At 38.7% G+C, this 22976-nt stretch overlaps 1 protein-coding gene across 2 annotated transcripts in view; it reads left to right on the top strand.

Annotated features, from left to right (window-relative positions):
• The window catches only part of LOC126481066 (nuclear valosin-containing protein-like), a 159923-nt gene that overhangs the window by 21447 nt on the left and 115500 nt on the right, over positions 1 to 22976 (top strand). For both annotated transcript variants that reach the window (XM_050104551.1, XM_050104550.1), the window contains exons 2-4: positions 3629 to 3752; positions 18510 to 18607; positions 18699 to 18757. In XM_050104551.1, the coding sequence (XP_049960508.1) occupies positions 3629 to 3752; positions 18510 to 18607; positions 18699 to 18757 (281 nt within the window). The remainder of the gene's footprint in view (positions 1 to 3628; positions 3753 to 18509; positions 18608 to 18698; positions 18758 to 22976) is intronic.

A 22976-nucleotide genomic window follows, 5' to 3' on the forward strand; every position in this document is an offset into this window, starting at 1 on the left:
CTCAAGCAACACATTCCAGCTGTTTCTCTTTGCCATTTCAGAGCCTCACAAAATGTACACCTTATGACCTTTCCACTGGTTGCAGCAAATGTGGCTACTAGCCACATGATTATATGTAAATGCACTTTGTCTTTATCGACCCAAGGAGATTTGGCATGTTCTGCAACAATTTCCTGAGATTCTTATGAATCTACAGACAAAATTGACATTCTACTTACGGAGTGTCGAAGTCGATCAGTGTCTATGCGAGCTTCGCACTGTTCTTCAGTCTGCACTTGCCATATTCCATCTATTCTTTACCTTTCACTCACTATAAAATTCTCATGATCTTGATGGGTGCATTCGTAATTCTCTGAATGTAGCTAATTACTCCCCGTGGCCGAGCAGTTCTAGGCGCTTCAATCCTCTCTCACAGGTTGGCCAGTACAGTGACTTGTCCCAAGCTGTACTCTGCATTTCTCAACCTCGTGCCACTGCAGTATCTATTCACAACCTGTCCACTTGCTTTCATAGACAGCTTTATACATTAAAACTGCCTAAAAATTCTTTAACATACCAGAATTAGGTATAATGGCTCCAACAGTCAGTCATTCAGGTACCATTGGTGGACAAACATACTACTCGAAGTGGCTTGATACATTTATCTGTTCATATCTATTTCTTAAAATCTTTGGTATAAGAATGTCATATCACAAAACAACACAATGATGTGTACACACTTGACATTAACATTTTAGTTTACACAATGTTGATTTCAATATTCAATACTATTTACTATACAAACTCATGGTATTTATAAACTGAAGAGCAGTTCATCAAATTTTAAAAATTCAAAGAATCAGAAATAAAAATATTTTTCTTGAAGTCAGTTTGCTGTATTTTTGTTTCTTCTAAGAAAAGATCTTACCTTCACAGTCTTGGGTCTCATTGAATTTAACATACATTTAATTTCATGACAGTAATTAAAGAGTAATTGACTCTTTCTTTAAAAAAAAAAAAAAAAAAAAAAAAATCTTGGCCCGAGATACACGCTGCCTAAAAGTGACTCCTCAGGCATCTTTGGTAACATGTAAAATATTGAAGCAATGTGTTTCTGGAACATTTAGATATTTTGATCCTTTTGTTAGTAATTATGTTATGATTAGAGGGAAAACCTCATTTTGGAAAGGCGTGAAGATTCTTTTGTCGTAGCTCTGATGGTGAGCCCCCCCCCCCCCCCCCCCAAATAATAAAATAAAAAAAATGGCATCTCAGAAATGTTAATTTCATGTTACTTTGGATCAGTATTGCACAGCACAACATTCCCTGTAAAAGAAAAACTGTTTTGTTTAACAGGTTTTATAGAACTGAATTTTTGCCTTTAACTAGGTTGCATTACCATATTGTCACATATTAATCTCATAAATGAAAACAGCATTATGTAATATAGTACTTTAATTAATTTGAGTGATATATAATAGACGCAACTTTCAAACTTTCTAAAAGATTGTATTATGTAAATGCAAATACCAACCATACAACTTACAAGCAGTAGCTCTCTTTTGCATGAAGCTTAACTGAAGTCACCAGTTTAGTGAGCTAAATGTGTGTTCACCTGAGTCAGTAACTTCCTTTTGATACTGATTAATGCTTTCATATTGGATTAGCCACAGTTCTCAAAACATTGTGAATTGGAAATGAGTACTTGTAGTAATGCTGCTGTCTTGCAGCTGCAAATTTATAACCAGCAGCCAGTTCATCTGGTAGCATAGCTATTTCATTAAACCCTTGAATCACCCAATGGAAAATCCAGAATGGAATGTAACTATATTATGAGAAGGAAAGTTACTACTCACCATATAGTGGAGATGCTGAGTCGCAGTTAGGCACAACAAAAGACACTCTTTTTGTTGTGCTTATCTGCGACTCAGCATCTCTGCTATTTGTTGTTTGCGACTGTGATTATTCTCCTGGGTTTTCTGAGGTTGTGATTGGGTAAATTAAATCCTACTTTCTAGCTCTTTAAAGTTTGCACAGTAAAATTACTTTCTGTTTTCTGCTGACAATTCTTGAAATTTCTCTTTGAGCATTAGGATGGGGCTATTGATGTATGTGACTTCACCACTCTTGTAAAATCCTTAGCAATCTGAGTTGTTGGGTACAGTGGCTGGATAAATTGTTTTCGAGAGTGGCTCTCGAACACATCTCCTACCCCACCACAAGGCCCCTCTATCCATGACCAGTAGCACTGTATACCCACAACACGGGCACAAAATACTTCGTAAACTTAAACAGTTTGAGGTGATTTTTAAAGTAACTGTGAGCACTATTACTAACATTCTTTTCTGCCCATGAATCCATCGGGTAAGAACTGCTGTGCAGTGATAACAGTACATGTGCTGAGTTATTTCCTGTCATGACATAATAGCAGCACTTGTGGTCTTGGCTTGAAAATTCAGTACTGTAGAAATTGAAATTTGGTCACTACTCCAATGGTACACTTCCAATTCTTGTGGCGGAAAAACGTACCAGCTCTCAGCAAAATTACTGTAAAGCAATAAACACAATTATCCAGCCTCTACACACCCCATCGCTTCTGCATTATGTTGTTGCAGTTTCTGCAGTGTTGGTATGTAACTATTTTTTTTTTTTTTTCTCTCTCTCTTTTCTTTTCTTCAGAGTTAATTAGTGAAGGTATATTAATGGCAACAGTTTTCTTAATGCATTCATTCTCCTGCTATGTTTTACATGAAACTTCAGAAGAGTTATCTGTTAGATTTTCCAGAGCAAGTATCAATGAGGTGACCCATCATTGTGTCCCCCCCCCCCCCCCCCCCCCGCCCCTCTCTCTCTCTCTCTCTCTCTCTCTCACACACACACACACACACACACACACACACACACACACACCATAAACTCATTAGAATTTTCGCAAAATGCTAACACAGTCTGCTGTTGACAATTCAGTTGCTAAGTTGATGTGAAGTATACCTATTTGGGAAAAAACTGGCATCTCTTACTTATTGTGTTGCTTATGTAACACACTCAAGATAATTGTAGGGTAATGAGAGTTAAAATGTGTTAGTTTATAAAGATACCTTATTTTTGAATGCATGAGTAGGTTAAGCCAGGAAAACTGACAGCCATATTCATAGTTTGGTAATTTCATCATGGCAAAATGTTCGTGATTACGTCAAATGTGTCAATTCACTAGCATGATTACAAAAAAATTTCAAACTGTGCAATGTTTGAACAATGCAGTAATCAAGTCCAGAATGTAAAATGTTGAAATTGCATAATCAACACATGCGTAACCAAAATGTCTTACCCCCAGCTCCAGTATTTTTCATTTTTGACATGACCATCGTACAACCAAATCTGTATGAAGTTACTTGGTGATTGGATTGATAACTAGTAGTCACAACTGTTCCCATTATAATTTTGTTGTAGTTTGCACAATAAATGTTTAGCTTTTTAGGTAGATATGTATAAAAGGTACTAGCTTCTTGGGCTTTCTTATCAAATTTCACTGGAATAAATTTATGTATTTTGTGTTCGAGAGGTTTTATTGTGTCCTAAAAACAATGTAAATTAGCATGTTTCTATTGCAGAATATATTGAAGTAATTAGCCATTTTCTTTCCTTCTAGTACCTGGATGAACACAATGATACAAGCTATATTGATATTGAAACAATGGCAGAGGCTCTGCAGAAGCGGTACCGTGAATATGGAAAAAGAAAGAGATCAGCTTTTAGAGGATTGGTTGAAAAAGGTATTGGTTTTATTTTCTTATTTTTCTCAGCCTTTACTGAAGCTACAATGCAAGTTAAAACTTAAAATGCAAGCTCTGTTAGAACTGTAAATTTTAGTTCGCAGGAAAGTGTAAATTGTGCCTTTTTCCATATTACCAACTTGTCATTGCCTACTATAACTTTATCTTCAAATTTGTAAAATAGTTATATAAGGGCCTCCAGGGTTTCAGAAGATGACTACATGAAAACTGGAGTGTAGAAAAACCAGAGAAGTGCAAGGACGACTCGCACTCTGAGGGTTCTGTACGAACTTCACAAACTTATGTTATATACATAGATGATTATTGTTATCTTCTTTCCTTTCTCAGACCTTAGGTCTGGTTAAAAATGGAAAGTGACGCGGACCTTGATCAAGCGTGACTTCCTTTTAACTGTACGGTATATGTTACATTGCATTTAGGAACTTTCGGGTAATTGAACATGTATCAATAATTACAGATTTCTGTAGTTGTATATATACGTTTGGATGTAGCCGTATTGCGTTGATGTACTGGTGGATATTGTGTGGTATGACTCCTGTGGTTGATAGTATAATTGGTAAAATGTCAACTTTATCCTTATGCCACGTGTCCTTGACTTCCTCAGCCAGCTGGATGTATTTTTCAATTTTTTCTCCTGTTTTCTTCTGTATATTTGTTGTATTGGGTATGGATATTTCGATTAGTTGTGTTAATTTGCCGGCCGGGGTGGCCGAGCGGTTCTAGGCGCTACAGTCTGAAACCGCACGACCGCTACGGTCGCAGGTTCGAATCCTGCCTCGGGCGTGGATGTGTGTGATGCCCTTAGATTAGTTAGGTTTAAGTAGTTCTAAGTTCTAGGGGACTGATGACCTCAGAAGTTAAGTCCCATAGTGCTCAGAGCCATTTGAACCATTTGTGTTAATTTCTTCTTTTTATTGGTGAGCATGTCAGGTTTGTTATGTGGTGTTGTTTTATCTGTTGTAATGGTTCTGTTCCAGTATAATTTGTATTCATCATTCTCCAGTACATTTTGTGGTGCATACTTGTATGTGGGAACGTGTTGTTTTATTAGTTTATGTTGTATGGCAAGTTGTTGATGTATTATTTTTGCTACATTGTCATGTCTTCTGGGGTATTCTGTGTTTGCTAGTATTGTACATCTGCTTGTGATGTGATCTACTGTTTCTATTTGTTGTTTGCAAAGTCTGCATTTATCTGTTGTGGTATTGGGATCTTTAATAATATGCTTGCTGTAATATCTGGTGTTTATTGTTTGATCCTGTATTGCAATCATGAATCCTTCTGTCTCACTGTGTATATTGCCTTTTCTTAGCCATGTGTTGGATGCGTCTTGATCGATGTGTGGCTGTGTTAGATGATACGGGTGCTTGCCATGTAGTGTTTTCTTTTTCCAATTTACTTTCTTCGTATCTGTTGATGTTATGTGAGCTATAGGGTTGTAGAAGTGGTTATGAAATTGCAATGGTGTAGCCGATGTATTTATATGAGTGACTGCTTTGTGTATTTTGCTAGTTTCTGCTCATTCTATAATTTTCTTAAATTGTCTACCTGTCCATAATGTAGGTTTTTTATGTCGATAAATCCCCTTCCTCCTTCATTTCTGCTTGATGTGAATCTTTCTGTTGCTGAATGTATGTGATGTATTCTATATTTGTGGCATTGTGATCGTGTAAGTGTATTGAGTGCTTCTGGGTCTGTGTTACTCCATTTCACTACTCCAAATGAGTAGGTCAATATTGGTAGAGCATAAGTATTTACAGCTTTTGTCTTGTTTCTTGCTGTCAATTCTGTTTTCAGTATTTTTGTTAGTCTTTGTCTATATTTTTCTTTTAGTTCTTCTTTAATATTTGTATTATCTATTCCTATTTTTTGTCTGTATCCTAGATATTTATAGGCATCTGTTTTTTCCATCGCTTCTATGGAGCTGCTGCGGTTATCCAATATATGATCTTCTTGTTTAGTGTGTTTTCCCTTGACTATGCTATTTTTCTTACATTTGTCTGTTCCAAAAGCCATATTTATATCATTGCTGAATACTTCTGTTATCTTTAGTAATTGGTTGAGTTGTTGATTTGTTGCTGCTAGTAGTTTTAGATCATCCATGTATAGCAAATGTGTGATTTTGTGTGGATATGTTCCAGTAATATTATATCCATAATTTGTATTATTTAGCGTATTGGATAGTGGGTTCAGAGCAAGACAGAACCAGAAAGGACTTAATAAGTCTCCTTGGTATATTCCACGCTTAATCTGTATTGGCTGTGATGTGATATTATTTGAATTTGTTCGGATATTAAGTGTGGTTTTACAATTTTTCATTACTATGTTTAGGAACTGTATCAATTTAGGACCTACTTTGTATATTTCCAATATCTGTAGCAACCATGAGTGGGGTACACTATCAGAAGCTTTTTGGTAATCAATGAATGTGTAGTGCAGTGACTTTGTTTAGTTTTAACTTGATATGTCACCTCTGTATCTATTATCAGTTGCTCTTTACATCCCCGTGCTCCTTTGCAGCAGCCTTTTTGTTCTTCATTTATAGTTTTGTTCTGTGTTGTATGTGTCATTAATTTCTGTGTAATGACTGAAGTTAATATTTTGTCTATTGTTGGTAGGCATGTTATGGGGCGATATTTTGCTGGGTTTGCTGTGTCTGCTTGATCTTTAGGTTTCAGATAAGTTATTCCATGTGTAAGTGTATCAGGGAATGTTTATGGGTCTGCAATGTAACTGTTAAATAATCTAGTTAAATGTGAATGTGTTGAGGTGAACTTCTTTAGCCAGAAATTTGCTATTTTATCATTTCCAGGGGCTTTCCAATTGTGCGTAGAATTAATTGCTCGGGTGACTTCATGTTGCAAAATTATCACTTCTGGCATTTGTGGTATCATCTCGTATGTGTCCGTTTCTGCTTGTATCCACCGTGCATGTCTATTATGTTGTACCGGGTTTGACCATATGTTGCTCCAAAAGAGTGCCATGTCTGTTATGTTTGGTGGATTGTCTATTTTAATGTGTGTGTTATCTATTGTCTGGTAAAATTTCTTTTGGTTTGTGTTATTATTATTATTATTATTATTATTATTATTATTTCGAATGGGTCAGTGGCCTAGTGCAAGTATTTCTGTTGAATTCCATTTCAGCGACTAGCGTGTTCATAACCTATTCCAGTTGTTCAACTGGAGGTAGGGGACCCACAGTTTTATGTGGAATCTGAACCACTCATTGTTTCTGGCAACTCCTTGCATCATTGAGAGATGAAAGCTAAGTTAAAATGAAGAAATCTGTGGTCTGACTGACATTCGAACCTTCAATCTCTCTGTTTCCAAGAATGTGCTGTATATCTTCTGGTAAACCTTGCGGGATGTAAGGTCGTGGTCCATGAAACTCTTCAGCTCCTAACGTTTCGTCCAGTGCTTCGCTGGACATCTTCAGAAGGGTGTTTCTCCTCCGGTGAGTCGGCAAGACTCACCGGAGGAGAAACACCCCTCTGAAGATGTCCAGCGAAGCACTGGACGAAACGTTAGGAGCTGAAGAGTTTCATGGACCACGACCTTACATCCCGCAAGGTTTACCAGAAGATATGTCATCCGGTCGTGAAAGCCTTCATACAATGTGCTGTATGTTAGACCACCAGTTCACCCATAGGTTTTGATGAGTGAGTTTGTGCAAGTATTAAAATGTGTGACATAAATGGCCATGTGTTTTCACTACATCTACTTAGATACTTATTTTTTTTTAGGCTGCTCTGAGAGACTGTGGACCTTAGTACCTGGTGTTAATTTCAGCTTGATAGCTATATCTGATCCTGAGAAATAGGGGTCTTAATAGACGGGTGGATTTCCTTCTCATTCCATCGAGTAACACTCTCCTGCCACAGGGTCTGGATGACTTTTCTGAAGTGTACCACTTTCCCTAAACGTCTCCAGTCTTTTTCCTTCATCCCACTTCGTTCCCCTTAAACTCTTCTGCCAGAAGCATAACTTTGTGTTTGTATTCTCCTACCACTGCTTGGTGAGTACATTTTTTTATCTATCCATTACAACTTAACAATTTCCAGATCCCCCCCTCCCCATACATGTTCTGTGAAATCTTAACTTCTTCCCAAATTTCATGATTCTAGGTCAAAGGGAGGTACCATAAAGATTTTGATGAGAGTTAGTGAGCATTGAAATACGTGACATTTTATGACATCCATATCCATCTCTACAGATCTTTGGAGGTAGCCATGACTCATCAGTCTCGTCAGCAAAAACCTTTTACCTTTCAAGGTTGCTTGTGGAAATGGATTTGTTGAGATGGCACAGTTCCTTATTGATGTCAGTGCCAAGTGAGGTGCAGTGAGTGTCATGGAGCAGGGGCTCTCCAGAGCACACGCTGTAGCAGCTTGGAGACCGTGGTGTGGACACTAAGAGTATGAAATTGCCAATTGTGTAAGTCGTGCTGACATATCACTAGGCTCCATCACTACCCTGTGTGCCTACCCGTTACATCGTTTACAGAGATCGACAATGGTCAAAGAGCTGGAACAGTCTGTTACAGAAAAACATTATTGTCATACATGTTAAAAGCTTACTTAGGAACATTATTGTTTAGTTTCATAATATTTCACAAATCTGAATTTTGCGGATAAATGTTGGAAATAGTAAAAATACTAAAAATATCCAGAGGGTGGAAGTTTTAAGTAGTGTCAGAAAGCTTATTACACCTTTTTTTGTCAACAATCAATTAAATTGTCTTGGTTTATTACGGACAAGATTGCTAAAATTTCAGACCACTGTGCATTAATTGACTCAAACCTGTCTAGTTGCTCTCTCATCATTGGACCACATCTTTCAACTACATCAGTAGGCAGTTCTGAAAGCCAGACCTTTCAGAAAAGGTTGTGACAACTCAACAAGAATTTAGTAATTTCTGTACGTCAGTCTTCGTACCTTCGAAATCAACTCGCTTACTGTGAATTTCCTTTACATCAGCTGTGTTAGCTATGGATGTATGATGTAAGAGCGACACATGAAAATTTGTGAACCTGGATTTCCCACTCATCGCAAGCAGTCTCCTTAACCAGTTTGGCTATATGTGTGCATTCCTCAGACTTACTTATCTCACACTACCTACATCCTCTTATTGTAGTTTATTGGATTCACAAGGTGATGACAACATTGGTCTCGATTCTTTTTTTGTCTCACTCTCCCTGTTGCAGGAATTAAAGTAGTATTGGGAGTACACAGTGTGACATGGAGGTTCGAATTAATCTGGCGAGCGTGCACAGATACCTATAGTGGTTAAGGTGACAGCTCGTGATAAGCAGGGAAATTCAGATTGCAATTCTGGTGTGGCACAAATTTTCATGTGGCACAATTGAGTAGTTGATCTATCCGCAATACAGCTGATGTCTAGGAAATTTGCAGTCGGCAACTTAATTTTGAAAATATTTCATACAGCTGTGGATTGTCAATCGTATCTGTTATTTCAGACAATCCTGTAAGTAATCATATTATTACTCGATATCTTTCAGAATCGTGTGCTGAACAGTGTTTGGACATCTGTTGGCAACAACCATAACGTACTGCACAGTGCTGAATAAATAGAATGACTGTAATATCTTCATCCATTAATGTTTAATATTCTCTCTAGTTTTTTAATTTCACTCGAAAGATCGCTGGTGGATAATACTCAACCCACAAGTTTTCCTTCTTCACTCTTAATGTAATGTGCAGCCACTCCTGTGTAGTTTATTTTACAACATGGATCACTCCATAGATATACTGTTACTGCCCCTCCTGCATATCTAAAAGCATTCTCCACATTTCTAGAAAGATCTTTGTGCAGATGATCAACAGTTGCCTTTAAATACCTCAAAATGATGCTCGGACGAGGGTAACAATTCCTTGGCACTCACTGCACCATACTTGGCCACACATACACATCAATAAGGAACTGCACAATCTTGAGAAATCTATTTTCACACTCAACTTTGAAAGATAAAATGTCTTCACAAGATTGATAAGGGTCCTGCCCCCCTCCCAGTTGCCTCCAAATTTGATGGGACTTCAGGCACTTTCACATATACATATCACTTAGTATTTTAAAAAAGTAGTTATACTACTTTGTCCAGCCTCACATGAATGTTTTAATGAATTTGCATTTTGTCCAATGTAAGAATACACTTTTTTGCTTGCAAACTCTGGGAGACTAAAATACAGTGCAGCAAAAGAAGGCATTTTTCATTTACAAAACAAATATAAAATCTTGTTTTACCTAAAGGACTCTCACAAATGTTTACTCAGTCGCTACAGAGAGCTAACTGAAGGCATCTGAAACTTGGCAACTCGCAGTCCTCAGGAAGCCAATCACCAGGATTGTTACCCAGAATGCACTTCACAGACTGGACGAAAGATAAGGTTAGGGCAATGCAATATCACTAGGTGCAGGTCCCTCAGGTGCAACTACAGCAGTTGTACCCAGAAAATAGGCATGGGAACAGACTTCAGTTTTACATGGGCCCACAGGCTTAAAGTTTTTAGCTGCATCACAATAGACATATGGTGCCGATTCCTTCAATCTCGTTTATTGTCCACAGGTAACACAATTCGACAAACAGCATATAAGAAGATTGATATTGTCATTTAATTTTAACTACAAAACAGTTATTTTTGTGGATATCTGCATTTGTGCCAACCTCTGTGTATCGACTTTCACGAACGTGGGGAGGCTTCTGGTTGGTTTAAAAAAAGTTGCTGAAGTGTTGGCACTGGATGATTAACAGCTACCACAGTTGTTGCAAAAACCACTCACTACTTTCGATGTGTCCTTTTCTAATCTAATTCCCTCATTGCTCATTTCACTTTTTGCGGTGATGATCTTACTTATTGCATTCAACTGCACATCAGTTCTGTTCTGTCTCGGACAGAATTACGAAGTCATCAACAAATCTCATAGTTTTTATTTCTTCTCCCTGAGAATTTTAATCCCTTTTCCAAACTACTTCTTGGTTTCCGTCCAAGCTTGTCAATTTACATATAGAATAATGTGGTGGATAAGCTACAACCCAGTATCGCTTCCTTCTCAATTACTACTTCCCTTTCACATCCTAAGATACTTGCAACAGCAGTCTGGTTTCTGTGTAAGTTGTGAATAGCCTTTGGCTCCCTCTATTTTAACCCTGCTACCTTTGAAATTTTGAAGAGTGTGGTCGAGTCAGTATTGTCTTACATTTCTGTAAGTCTACAAATGTTATTAAACATAGGTTTCCTTTTTTTAAACCAGTTTACTAAATAAGCTGTCGGCATTGCCTTGCATATTTCTACATTATCTCAGAGGCCAAAATTGATCTTCCTTGAGGTCAGCTTCTACCAGTCTTAAATAATTTGTGTCAGTACTTAGCATCACTGATTTATTAAACTGATGGCCGTGCCTGCTTACCTTTTCTTTTCCCCTCTGCACTTCGCTAATTCACTGATATTGTATACTCATCCAATTCCATTTTTTAATTTCCTAACACACCTTCAGTTTTAATAAATAAAGAATGCTGAGTGGAGTGTGACTTTGACGATTCTGTTATGAGCATGTATTTTCTAGTAGTTATGTTAAAGTCAGTGACTGGTATACTAGTTGGTGGTTGTGGTGAAACATACATGTACTACGTGATATAACTAAAACGTGTCTCACACAGCAAGGTTCTCAGCAAGTTTGCTAGATGTCACGCTAGCAGGTGGGTGTGACGGCTACCTCATGTGATGAAACTCTCGCACAGTGTACGATTCAGTGTGCAAGATAGCTGACTGGCTTCACTCAAATGAATGGCAGGGCGCATGAGCCAGCTGAAGTGCAGTCATTCTCAAACCATTGGGTAAAGAAACTATTCAGTAAAAAAAAATTGTTTCTTACTTGTCTTACAGCTTCATTTGTCAGCTTCATGGTGAACTGCGTATCATTTCGTTAACCGTCATATTTACAGTGATATTTTAGGATTAGGTAAACTTCGGCTAGAATTTTGGAAAGTTTGCAGTGAAAAATAGAGGTCACTGTGGATTTGCATATGGTACTTGTTAGGTCAATTGTAACTGCTAATGAAATGTATGTACCATACAGAATTTTCCTTTAAACTTTAAAGGATATTACTATTGTTTCCAGTCTCAAAAAAATGGATCATAAATGAAGCGCTTCATTCTAAACTTGCGCACCAGTGAAAAAGCCAGGATGAATTATTCATAGAATTCCTTATATCTCATCAACAGTTTCAGATATTGTAACAAGATTTTGTCCATTATAATTATCCGGGCTGTTATGTCGTGGTCGGTTGATGAATTCTGTGGTGATTCCCAACGTTTCGTCTCCGACTGCGGGAGACATCTTCAAGGGGGTCCGTAGCTTGATGGAAGGTCCAACACACACACTGGCTCCCTACTGACTGCCGCTAAATTCCGTGTCCGCGCGCCCCCGCACCGCGGCGTGACGTCACGTGTTTTGAAAACGTCAGTGCAATTGGCCGCTTAGGCCTGCCAAGGACGCTCGCAAACCATTGGAAAAATCTGGAGTGTATAAGATCCCATGCAGCTGTGGTGATGTTTATGTGGGTACCACCAAAAGAACTGTTTCTAAACGTTTGGAAGAGCACAAGGGAAATTGTAGAAGAGGAGAAACGGAACGACCAGCTGTTGCGGAGCATGCTTTCCAGCCAGGGAACCACAATATTCGTTTCGAGGAGACGCAAGTACTAGCGGCCACGAGCGGATACTACGAAAGGCTCTACAGGGAGGCAATTGAAATCGCTAAACACCCAAATAATTTCAACCGAAAGGAGGAGGGCGTCAAATTAAACGGTATATGGATGCCGGTGTTAAAGATGATGTGTACCACTCGTCCACTACTGGGTGATGGCAACGGCGATCGACGGCGATGGACAGCGGCCAATTGCACTGACGTTTTCAAAACACGATAATTATAATGGACATGGTATTTCCGGCCGTGAAAGTTTACATTTTAGTAACAAGATTTTGGCAAATGACAGTACACAAAGAGGAGAGTATTTCGCCATATGATTAATATGCGAAACTTTCATATCTAGCATGCTATTCAAGTGACTACAGGTCTTTCCAGTGAAATGATGTAATATTTAAGTGCCGTTGATAGGTGGTGAAACGAGAATTAATGTTAGTTTGGAACAACATGTGTGAGAATCTCTCTCTCTCTCTCTCTCTCTCTCTCTCTCTCTCTCTCTCTCTCGAGATTCTGTTGCAATTTCAACTGCATGAAAATGTTGGTGACATTAAATTTTACAAATTCTGCTGAAAGAAGCAGATTTGAAAATAGCAACAAGAGAACTTAATGTATTACTGAAAACTTGCCACTTATAACAGAGTTGCCGCAGGTTCTGGAAATCAGGGAATTTAAAACACAACAGGGAAATTAAGGGAATTTCAAAAAAACACAGCAAAAACCTCGTTTTCGTCTCAGATAAAATGGTTTGTTTACTGATGTGTCATGCATTGTCTCTGGCTGGGTGCAGCTGTGTATGTGCACCACTTCCTTACTCCGTCCTTCCTACCGCTTCTCTTCTTCCTACCGCTCCCCTCAGCGTGCAGTCAGTGCTCCCACCACTTCGTCACTAGGCTATAAGCTGCCAATGAGAGGCAGGGAGGTTTAAGGAGTGGTTTGTTTGAATCTGATTCTCAGAGACTGTAGACGCAGTGGCCGGAAACAGCAGTCATGTGTGCATGAGTTGTGTCTGAGGATTGTGACAATGTGTGAGAGTCTCATTTTCTGACAAAAGCTGTGGTCGAAAATGTAATTGTGAGAGTGTGATTGTCTTTTCTACGTGCCTGTCTGCGGCTCAGCTAGCATCTGTATGGTGAATTGCTACCTATCCTTATTATTATTGATTCTCAGAGTATTTGAACAAGTTATCTGTTGCATGGATTGATCACTGTGGTCTCATTTTGTCAACATGTTGTCTTTGGATTGTGAATAGTTGACAACAGGAGTGGATTTCCATGACGGGCCAAAACCAGAGGCTGTTTCTGCGGGTACCTGTGATGGATCAGGCCTGCCAATGTGAAGCCATTCAGTTCCCACTAACATGCAGCCCCTGCCCTTCGGATTTAGTTTCACCAATCTGCCCGTAGGTCAGGTCTGTTTGTGGCGTAATGAAGTCGATTTTCATGGTTTACCCAGGACTGTGGTGCTCCTCAGCAGGCCAGAGATCATGGGCAGTGGACTTCAGGAATTATGACTGTCTCACCACAAGTACATTGTACAGTGTGGTATTTTATAGACATTTTATTTGCTCCAGTACAATTAGGTGCTTCAAAAGTAGTTTATATTTTAGAAAGTATGGGCGATAAGAAGAAGAAAATTGTCAGTTGCTGGCGGTTTGTACACTATGTACTTGTATATTTTTCAAAGAAAAACCACACGTTAGCTGTAAAATAATAGATATGACACAGTGGGTAATAACTGACAATAACAAACATAGAACCAACATTTTATTGGCGGTCACCTACAGTGTGGGTTTACCCAATGCTTCTCTACTTTATACACTTTTTTCAAGAGGCCTACTTTTTTCTAAGGTTATTTCTGAAATCAGTGAAGGTATTTTAAATCTGTCTTGCAACTCCAAGGAAATGTATATTTATGCTACCAAATGTGTTGCATTTTATTGAAATAAAATATCAGTGGTTTAAATGGAACACACGTCACATTTGCACTATTGTTTTGGGTACCATAGCTGCAAAGACAGATTGTCAACTTACATCTTAACTTACCCTTGAGCTCTCAAAACTTGTCAGGGAAAAATGCTAAAACTTGTCTGGAAATCGGGGAAATATCAGGGAATTGCACTTGGTGAAACCTGTGGCAACCCTGTATAACATCTCTGTGAAGAAAGTTAAAGGGAATAAGAAGTCTGGCAAAAGTAAATGTATACTTACATTGAAATTTTAGTGGAATCCTGTACCCCAATGTGTTCTTAATAGTGAATGATGTGTACTGGCGCTGGTCAAAGAATTTCATTCATTTATCTCATTGAGTTGAGATATATGAAAACAAGCAAATTATCAAAATCCAGTTAGCTTCCCATGAAGGCGTAAAGAGGTTATCAATAACTTGACACACTAAAATATGTTTATGGTGAAAGAGTACCATTCCTCATTCCATACAGGGATAGGAAAGAAAAGATGACATGCTGTGTACTGTTAGTTGTTTTCCTATTTCTTAGATATTGTGATATAGAAATAAAATCCATTGCCCAATTGCAATCCACAACATTCATTGTTAAAATATATAACCGGACTATAGGGTTTCACCGAAATTTCAACAGAAGTAGCAATTTATTTTCCCCAGTCTTACCATCACATTTATTTTTCTTCAGAGTAGTATTATCAGTGATGAGTTTTGAGTAATATCTAAGACTCCTTGTTGCCATATTAATTGATTTCTTTTGCCAAAATACAGCTGAGTTTATAAATGTTCATCTCACTAACGTTCTAATGCAGTTGAAATTGCGACAGAATCATAGAACAGCTTATCTGAAGACATACATTATGTGATCAAAAGTACCCAGACACCCCCAAAAACATAAATTTTTAATATTAGGTGCATTGTGCTGCCACGTACTGCCAGGTACTCCATGTCAGCGACCTCAGTAGTTATTATACATCATGACAGAGCAAAATGGGGTGCTTTGCGGAACTCACGGACTTCGAATGTGGTCAGGTGATTGGGTGTCACGTGTGTCATATGTCTGTACACGAGATTTCTTCACTCCTAACCATCCCTAGGTCCACTGTTTCTGATCTGATAGTGAAGTGGAAACATGAAGGGACACGTACAGCACAAAAGTGTACAGGCTGAACTCATCTGTTGACTGACAGACTGCCAACAGTTGAAGAGGGTCATAATGTGTAATAGGCAGACATCTATTCAGACCATCACACAGTAATTCCAAACTGCATCAGGATCCACTGCAAGTACTATGACAGGCGGGAGGTGAGAAAACTTGGATTTCATGGTTGAGCGGCTACTCATAAGCCACACAATCACACCGGTAAATGCCAAACAACGCCTCGCTTGGTGTAAGGAGCGTAAACACTGGATGATTGAACCTTGGAAAAATGTTGTGTGGAGTGACGAATCCTGGCACACAATGTGGCGAACAGATGGCAGGGTGTGGACATGGCGAATGCCCAGTGAACGTCATCTGCTAGCGTGTGTAGTGTCAATAATAAAATTCGGAGGCGGTGGTGGGGTGGTGTAGTCACGTTTTTCGTGGAGGGAGCTAGCACCCTTTGTTGTTTTACATGGCACTATCACAGCTCAGGCCTACATTGATGTTTTAAGCACCTTCTTGCTTCCCACTGTTGAAGAGCAGTTCGGGAATGGCGATTGCATCTTTCAACCCAATCAAGCACCTGTTCTTAATGCACAGCCTGTGGCGGAGTGGTTACATGACAATAATGTCCCTGTAATGGACTGGCCTGCACAGAGTCCTGACCTGAATCCTACAGAACACCTTTGGAATGTTTTGGATCGCCGACTTTGTGCCAGGCCTCACTGACAGACATCAGTACCTCTCCTCAGTGCAGCAATCCGTGAAGAATGAGCTGCATATCCCCAAGAAACCTTCCAGCATCTGATTGAATGTATGCCTGCAAGAGTGGAAGCTGTCATCAAGGCTAAGGGTGGGCCACACCATATTGAATTCCAGCATTACCAATGGAGGACTCAACGAACTTGTCATTTTCAGCCAGGTTTCTGGTTTCTTCTGATTACATAATGCATCAGTAGTTTATGAAAATGCCATTTCGTGATATAAAAATAAACTTTAGTTCTTCACCCACAGTATCACTCGTTTCACCAGTTATTGATGGCACTTCAATATTACATCATTTCATTGAAAAAATCTGTAATCGTATAGCAAAATACTCTCCTCTTTGTGTACTGTAATTTGCCAAAATCGTGTTTCAGTATCTGAAATCATTTACGAGATAAAGAAATTCTGTGAATATTACAAACTGCCTTTTTCGTTGGCATGCGAGCTCGAGGTGAATCATTTAAATACAGTCCATTTTCTTAAGATTGGTGACAGATAGCAGTATCCCTCAAAGTTTAAAGAAAAATTCAATATGTTAGTTACATTTCAAATTCATAGTGACCTCTATTTTTCATTGCAAACTTTCAAAATTCTTGCAGTACTTTGCTTAATCCTAAGTAACGGTAAATGTGACCATAGACAGTTTGTCGTGAAGCTGATGAATGGAGCTATAAGATCTGCGAGTATCAAATTTTTTTACGGAATAGTTTCTTTACAATTGTTTGAGAAGGATCACAGATGGGCTGGCTGATGCACGCTGTTCTGTTTGGTCTCAGGAGTTAACTGTGTTTCAGAGTTCCCTCCCTGTAGGCTGTGAAGTCAGTCGTGTGTGTGTGTGTGTGTGTGTGTGTGTGTGTGTGTGTGTGTGTGTGTGTGTGTGTGTGTCCACTGCTCCACTGTTGCTGGATAAAGAGTTAGTGCTCGAAAGCAAGTGTGAATGTTATTGTCTGTTACATGTTACTGTGCATGCGTCGATCTGCTAAAGGTGAGTGACACACACACACACACACGCACGCACACACGGCTCTGGTGGCACTTGTTTATTAATAAGGAAACCTGCTGCAAATTTGTAGAAGCAGTTCCACAATTGTTTCTTCCTCTGTCCATCAAATGGTACATACTAACAACCATAGAGGAAAGAAAATCGCATAGGTGTACCAAATTTGACAGTTGCAAATTATTTTACAGCTACCAACAGCCTTGAGCGTTAGATGAAACTGGTAATCTGCCATGTTGTAAGAAACTGTTAGACGACTCTTTTCTTTAAAAAAAAAAAAAGTTGGGTGTTATTTATGTTACTCAGACATCAGCATAATGTACCCTCCTGCAAGCTAAATGTCAAAAGTTGATTTGGTATACCTTCAGAGCCATGTAATTTTTTTAGTTTTTGTAGTAAATGTGGCAGTCACATTAAAAACTGACTTCACAGTAGACTTTAAAGAAAAAAATTTTAAAAAATCACATTGTCTGTATATGTAACCCAGCACCTCTGCATCACAGGCACACACTGACACTTAGTTGCAGAGACAGCCTTAAAAGTCTGTACTTAAAAAACACTGATCTTTTTTAAACCTTTGAAATTGTGCTACAAAAATGAATTTTTTACATTGTTTTGCACCCCAGTAATGGGCAAATTATCCAATGAATTAGTATTTTTTCGAGAAAGAAAATAATGATATGCTTCCTCGAGGAACTTTGCAGATGCTTAGTTCTGTTTATTGTCCAGTTCATAGTCCCTAAATGTATTTTTATAGTCAGTTTTCTCTGTTGTGAAAATGATGCTGATAATTCAGAAAATATAAATTGTTTGGCACTGGTCATATAACTGTAAATTTTATGCATGTACTGTGAAATCTTTGGTAAAAATTTGTCTTAAACTCAAATCAAAGAAAATGCAACTTTGTGAAATCACATGGCTGTGAGAAGTTGAAGTACCACAAATTTATTGTCATTCATGACAGGATCTTATATTTAACTTTTAATTCAGATTATGTTGAGAATTGTTTCACACTTGAGTCATATTTATTTTGCTGAGTGTCAAGCAGGTGTTGAAAATAGGCCAACTACAGAAGTGAGGACATACAATTTTAGTTTTAAACTTTCATTTCAGCAGCATAAACTGTCCTATTATTTTCTTCCAGCTTTTGCTCACATCCTAAGAAGCTACAATATAAGTCCAAGCAATCAGATGATGACTTCAAGTGAAGAAGAATTCGATTTTGGTGAAGATGAGGAACCGGTGAGAATCTAATTTTATGAATTAGTTTGCACTTACATTGTTCTTCTGTGGTGTGAGATATAATTTTGTGTTTCTTTTCCTCAAAATTCAGGATGTTAACAGAGTAAATGAAAGACTGTTGTCACTATACATGCGGCCTGATCTTCTCAAGTAAGTTTTGGTCTTAACAACTAAATTTATTCTTAGCACTAAATTTTTGAAATATTTGTGGACATATTGCACTGTTGTATGCAACTCTCTGATAACAGCTTTTTGTGTATGCTTTGTCATAGGATTAAGTATTTGACAACTAGTGATGAATATTTCATGTCTGTAATGAATGCAAAGTACAGTTCTGTTGAAGCAGCACCCTTATAGAGGGTGATCCAAAGCTATTCATTCAAGTTAATGCGGGAGGTAGAGGACATCAAAAAAAACATATTTAGTTACTGTATAGATGGTCCCTGGTGGCAATTTCTAATGCTAGGGACAGTTTGCACAGAAAGTAGTTTAGAATGTTGAATAGAACATGGGCATTTACACAGACTGTTAGAATGCGTGACCATTGGCCTGTACATACTCAGTACGTCAGACCATTGATTGCTTGTCCATTTGAAGATTTCTGGCATGTCTGCAATGGTATCTGCAGTGATGGAAATTATAGTGACGAGATCTTCTGTTTCCACAATGGTTTCATACACCAGCTGCCTCATTTGCTGCCTCCCCACACCCACCCCCAAGGAAGAAATCCAGGCACTAGAGATCAGGTGACTGGGTGGCCAGGCCACCTTGGCCAACCCATAGATTTTCAAAGCGGGTTCTCACATGGTTCCTCAGAGGAGTGCTGGAATGAGCTGGTGCCCCATTGTGCTGGAAGTACATCCTTCGTCTAAAATTCAGAGGTACACCATCCAGCAATTCTGGCAACACATGTTCCATGAAGATGCGATATCTCTGCCCGTTGAGATGGAAAGGAAGACAGTATGGTCTAGTGAGCCTATCACTGAGAAAGCTGCCCCACATGTTAACTCCGAATTGCTATTGATGGCACAAGGTTGAGTACCTCGTGGATCCTCATGTGCCCAAACAAGCAAATTATGGGTATTAAAACAGCTTTCGTGGGTAAGAAAAACCTCGTCGATGTGCGGGACCTCGACTGGAAATAAAGGGTACAGGACAGTCTGTTGTAAAAACCACTGGGCGAACTGCATGCATTGGGGGGGGGATATTAAGGTGCTAGTGCTGCCACATAGTGAAGATGAAAAGGATGAAGCTGCTAGTCCTGTAATACAATACACTCAAGTCTGTCTGACACCAAGTATATATGCAATAAAGAGTATACTTCAACATGTCACAGAATATAGTCTTCCATTTTGGGAGTTCGCGCTGTAGACTCCAACTTATATCATACATACTCAACCTACATCATGCATACTTGCATGGAAAGTGCTTGTTTCATGAAGCAGGCAATGCAGACATCTGAATGTTTCTTGTTGTGGAACCTTTCTGTTTGGAAAGCACTGTCGGTGCTCTCTCCATTTACAAAAACCGCATGTTGGTCGTTTCTACACACATAAAACAATCCATGTTCACTGTTGCTGTCACAGGCGAGTAACAGTTGCTACTGAATCAGTATATTCCCAAAGAAGTCACCTTTGTTGTCAAAATATGGTGATACTTGTGAATGAATCAGAGTGTTTCCAAACAGACCTTGGAGCAAACTGTCTGTACACAGAGGAGTTGTGAATACACATTCCCAGTCAGTGACACCAACACAGCAGCTTACTTCAGCTCCACTAACTAAATAATTACAAGTTGACTTAGAGACCATATGTTCCTTATAAAAATGTATTTATATCGATGTTCTCTACCTCCAGTATTAAGTCAGATGACTATTTATGGAACACCCTTTACTTATTCATAATATGTGCACTGTTGGGCATTTATAGAATGAAGTATCTGCCCTTTTTTCTTTAGATGCAGAAGGATATGGTGTTATATAGACTAGTCTTCGAGCCTAAGGGGAACACAGTGACTATCCTGAAATAAATTCTTTTATAGTATTTTTTGGCATTGAGTTACCCAAATATTATCATTATGGTAAAGTATTCATATCATTTGATTAAAACTTCGTAAGGAGTCAAAACTGGTAATAATACAATTTGTGCGGCCTGAGACTGAAAATACTATAAATGACTATATGTAGTTGTATTGTTACAGAAAATATCAGCTAAAATCAGTGCTGATACTTCCTCCTTCGTATTCCAGTGTAGTTGTTTGGCATTGAGAAACTTTGCGTCATACTTGCATTCCACATGCGCCATAGAAAAATGTTTGTTGAGAATCCACCTGAGGAGCAGACTTCGTAAAACCATAGAGATGGTCATGCCTTGTGCATATTAATGACATATCGCTTTCTCCTTTGGAAAGAATGATTATGGCTTCATGTGCAATAATTGCAACATCACACATCCAAACAGTTCTGACATGATGGGAATGTCAAATCATGATGCAAAGTTTCTGTTTCTCTTACATCTGTGGCACTTATAGTTGTGGCATTGCCAACATAATTCTTCCCAAATGTGCTCTGTCACTTATAGAACACATGCTATGAATACATACTATTCACTTAACACTTTGCAGTCATCTTGGTCATTGTACACAGGCAGAAGTAATAGTGTCGAAAAAGTATTGTTAACGGCGTGTGGTGGTCAGGCTTGAGTGTATGGGTGCTTCAGGTATTAGAGGTTTTCCATCCTTCAGTATCTCTACTCTGCAAACTGACACCTCTTCCTTAAAACTGAAATTGGTTAATAGTGAACTTGAGTCTGTAGAATTAAATGCACAATCAGTTTTTATAAATTTTAGACCTTTTTGTCTAGATGTGATCGTATATTGTTGCAAAGTAACTAGATAGTTTATAAAGTTGACCGCAGAATGTGAACTGCGTTAATTTATCAAATTACAGTGTGAGTGACTGTGGATGACTATTACGTGACAACTGGAGGCTGAACTTGAACTCAATTTTTTTTATTAATCAAGCACTTACAGATTATAGCTATGTTACCTGACCACAATATTATTTTACTTGGCCTTCTGTGGCTATTATCAGAAACAAGTGGTGGTGTCACCGTAAACAAGTATAGTGGCGTGTAAGGAAAATGCACCACATTGTGAGTGATTTCAAGACACTTGTGCATATACTATCAAGCAGTTCACTGTGTCCTCGTGAAACAAAGCCGATTGAAGTGCACTCACTCCTAGGAGCAAAATTGTCTCACTCCTAGGAGCAAAATTGTGGTTGACCAATAGAGAAGAGAGAGTGCGCGCGCCCACACACACACACACACACACACACACACACACACACACACACACTTGTACTGACCTGTTGACATTACTCCTCCACATCGTCACCACCAAAATTCAAATATTTGCCGTACTGTGACACCAGCATTGTTATACCTTCATTAAAGAATGGTGCATCAGCCAGTTGTCGGCAGTGTCCTTGAGCTCATCATCAGTTTTGAATGCTGAGTAGCTGAGCTGGCCTTCATCTTGTAGAAAAGATGAAAGTTGTTTGATGCCAAGTCTTGACTATAGGGAGTATCTTGAAAAATCTCCCAGCCAAAAACCTTGAGTTTTTCTTCGTTTAATTCACAGTGTGGGGTCAAACATTGTCATGAAGGAGAATGATTGAAGAAAAGTCATTTGCCATTTGTTTTGAATTGACCTTTGGAATTTTGTAAGTCTCACAATAAACCTGTGATGTCAGTGTTCTCACACATTAGTGTCATGAAACCTGTCGTCAAAATTCTTTTGCAGTCACAAAAAACTGTAAGATTCATTTAGTAGTTTGACAGTATTTACTGGAGTTTTTTGGGCTTATTGGGAAAATGGATGTGAATCCATGTATGTCTCATCCCCAGTCATGATTCTGTTCAGAAATTCCTCCTGCTCTTCATGATAGTGCTGAATGAATGTCAAAGCCGAACCCATTGTTTCAGTTACATGAACATGAGTTAAGCACTTTGGTACCAACTATGTGCAAAACTTAGGATGACCTAAACTCTCTGTGACAGTTTTAGTGTGGGTTGTCCTCAAAATCTGGATCATGTATCAGAAATTGAGAGTGGATATCTCACATGTACAATTTCGTCAACATGTTACACAAGTTCATAAGTCACATCTGAATGTCTTCCTCGTGCTTTCATTGTGCACATCTGTGCATCCATCCTTTAATTTTCTACAACCCTCCATCACACATTCACTTCTCTAACCCCGTATCATACAGTGACACAGTCAATGATGAATCTCAGCAGTAGTGACTCCTGCCAGCAGGAAGTGAATGACAGAACACACAATACATAATAGCAGGAGGCACAATAAC

The sequence above is a fragment of the Schistocerca serialis genome, chromosome 5 (assembly GCF_023864345.2).
Source record: "Schistocerca serialis cubense isolate TAMUIC-IGC-003099 chromosome 5, iqSchSeri2.2, whole genome shotgun sequence".
Lineage (NCBI taxonomy): Eukaryota > Metazoa > Arthropoda > Insecta > Orthoptera > Acrididae > Schistocerca > Schistocerca serialis.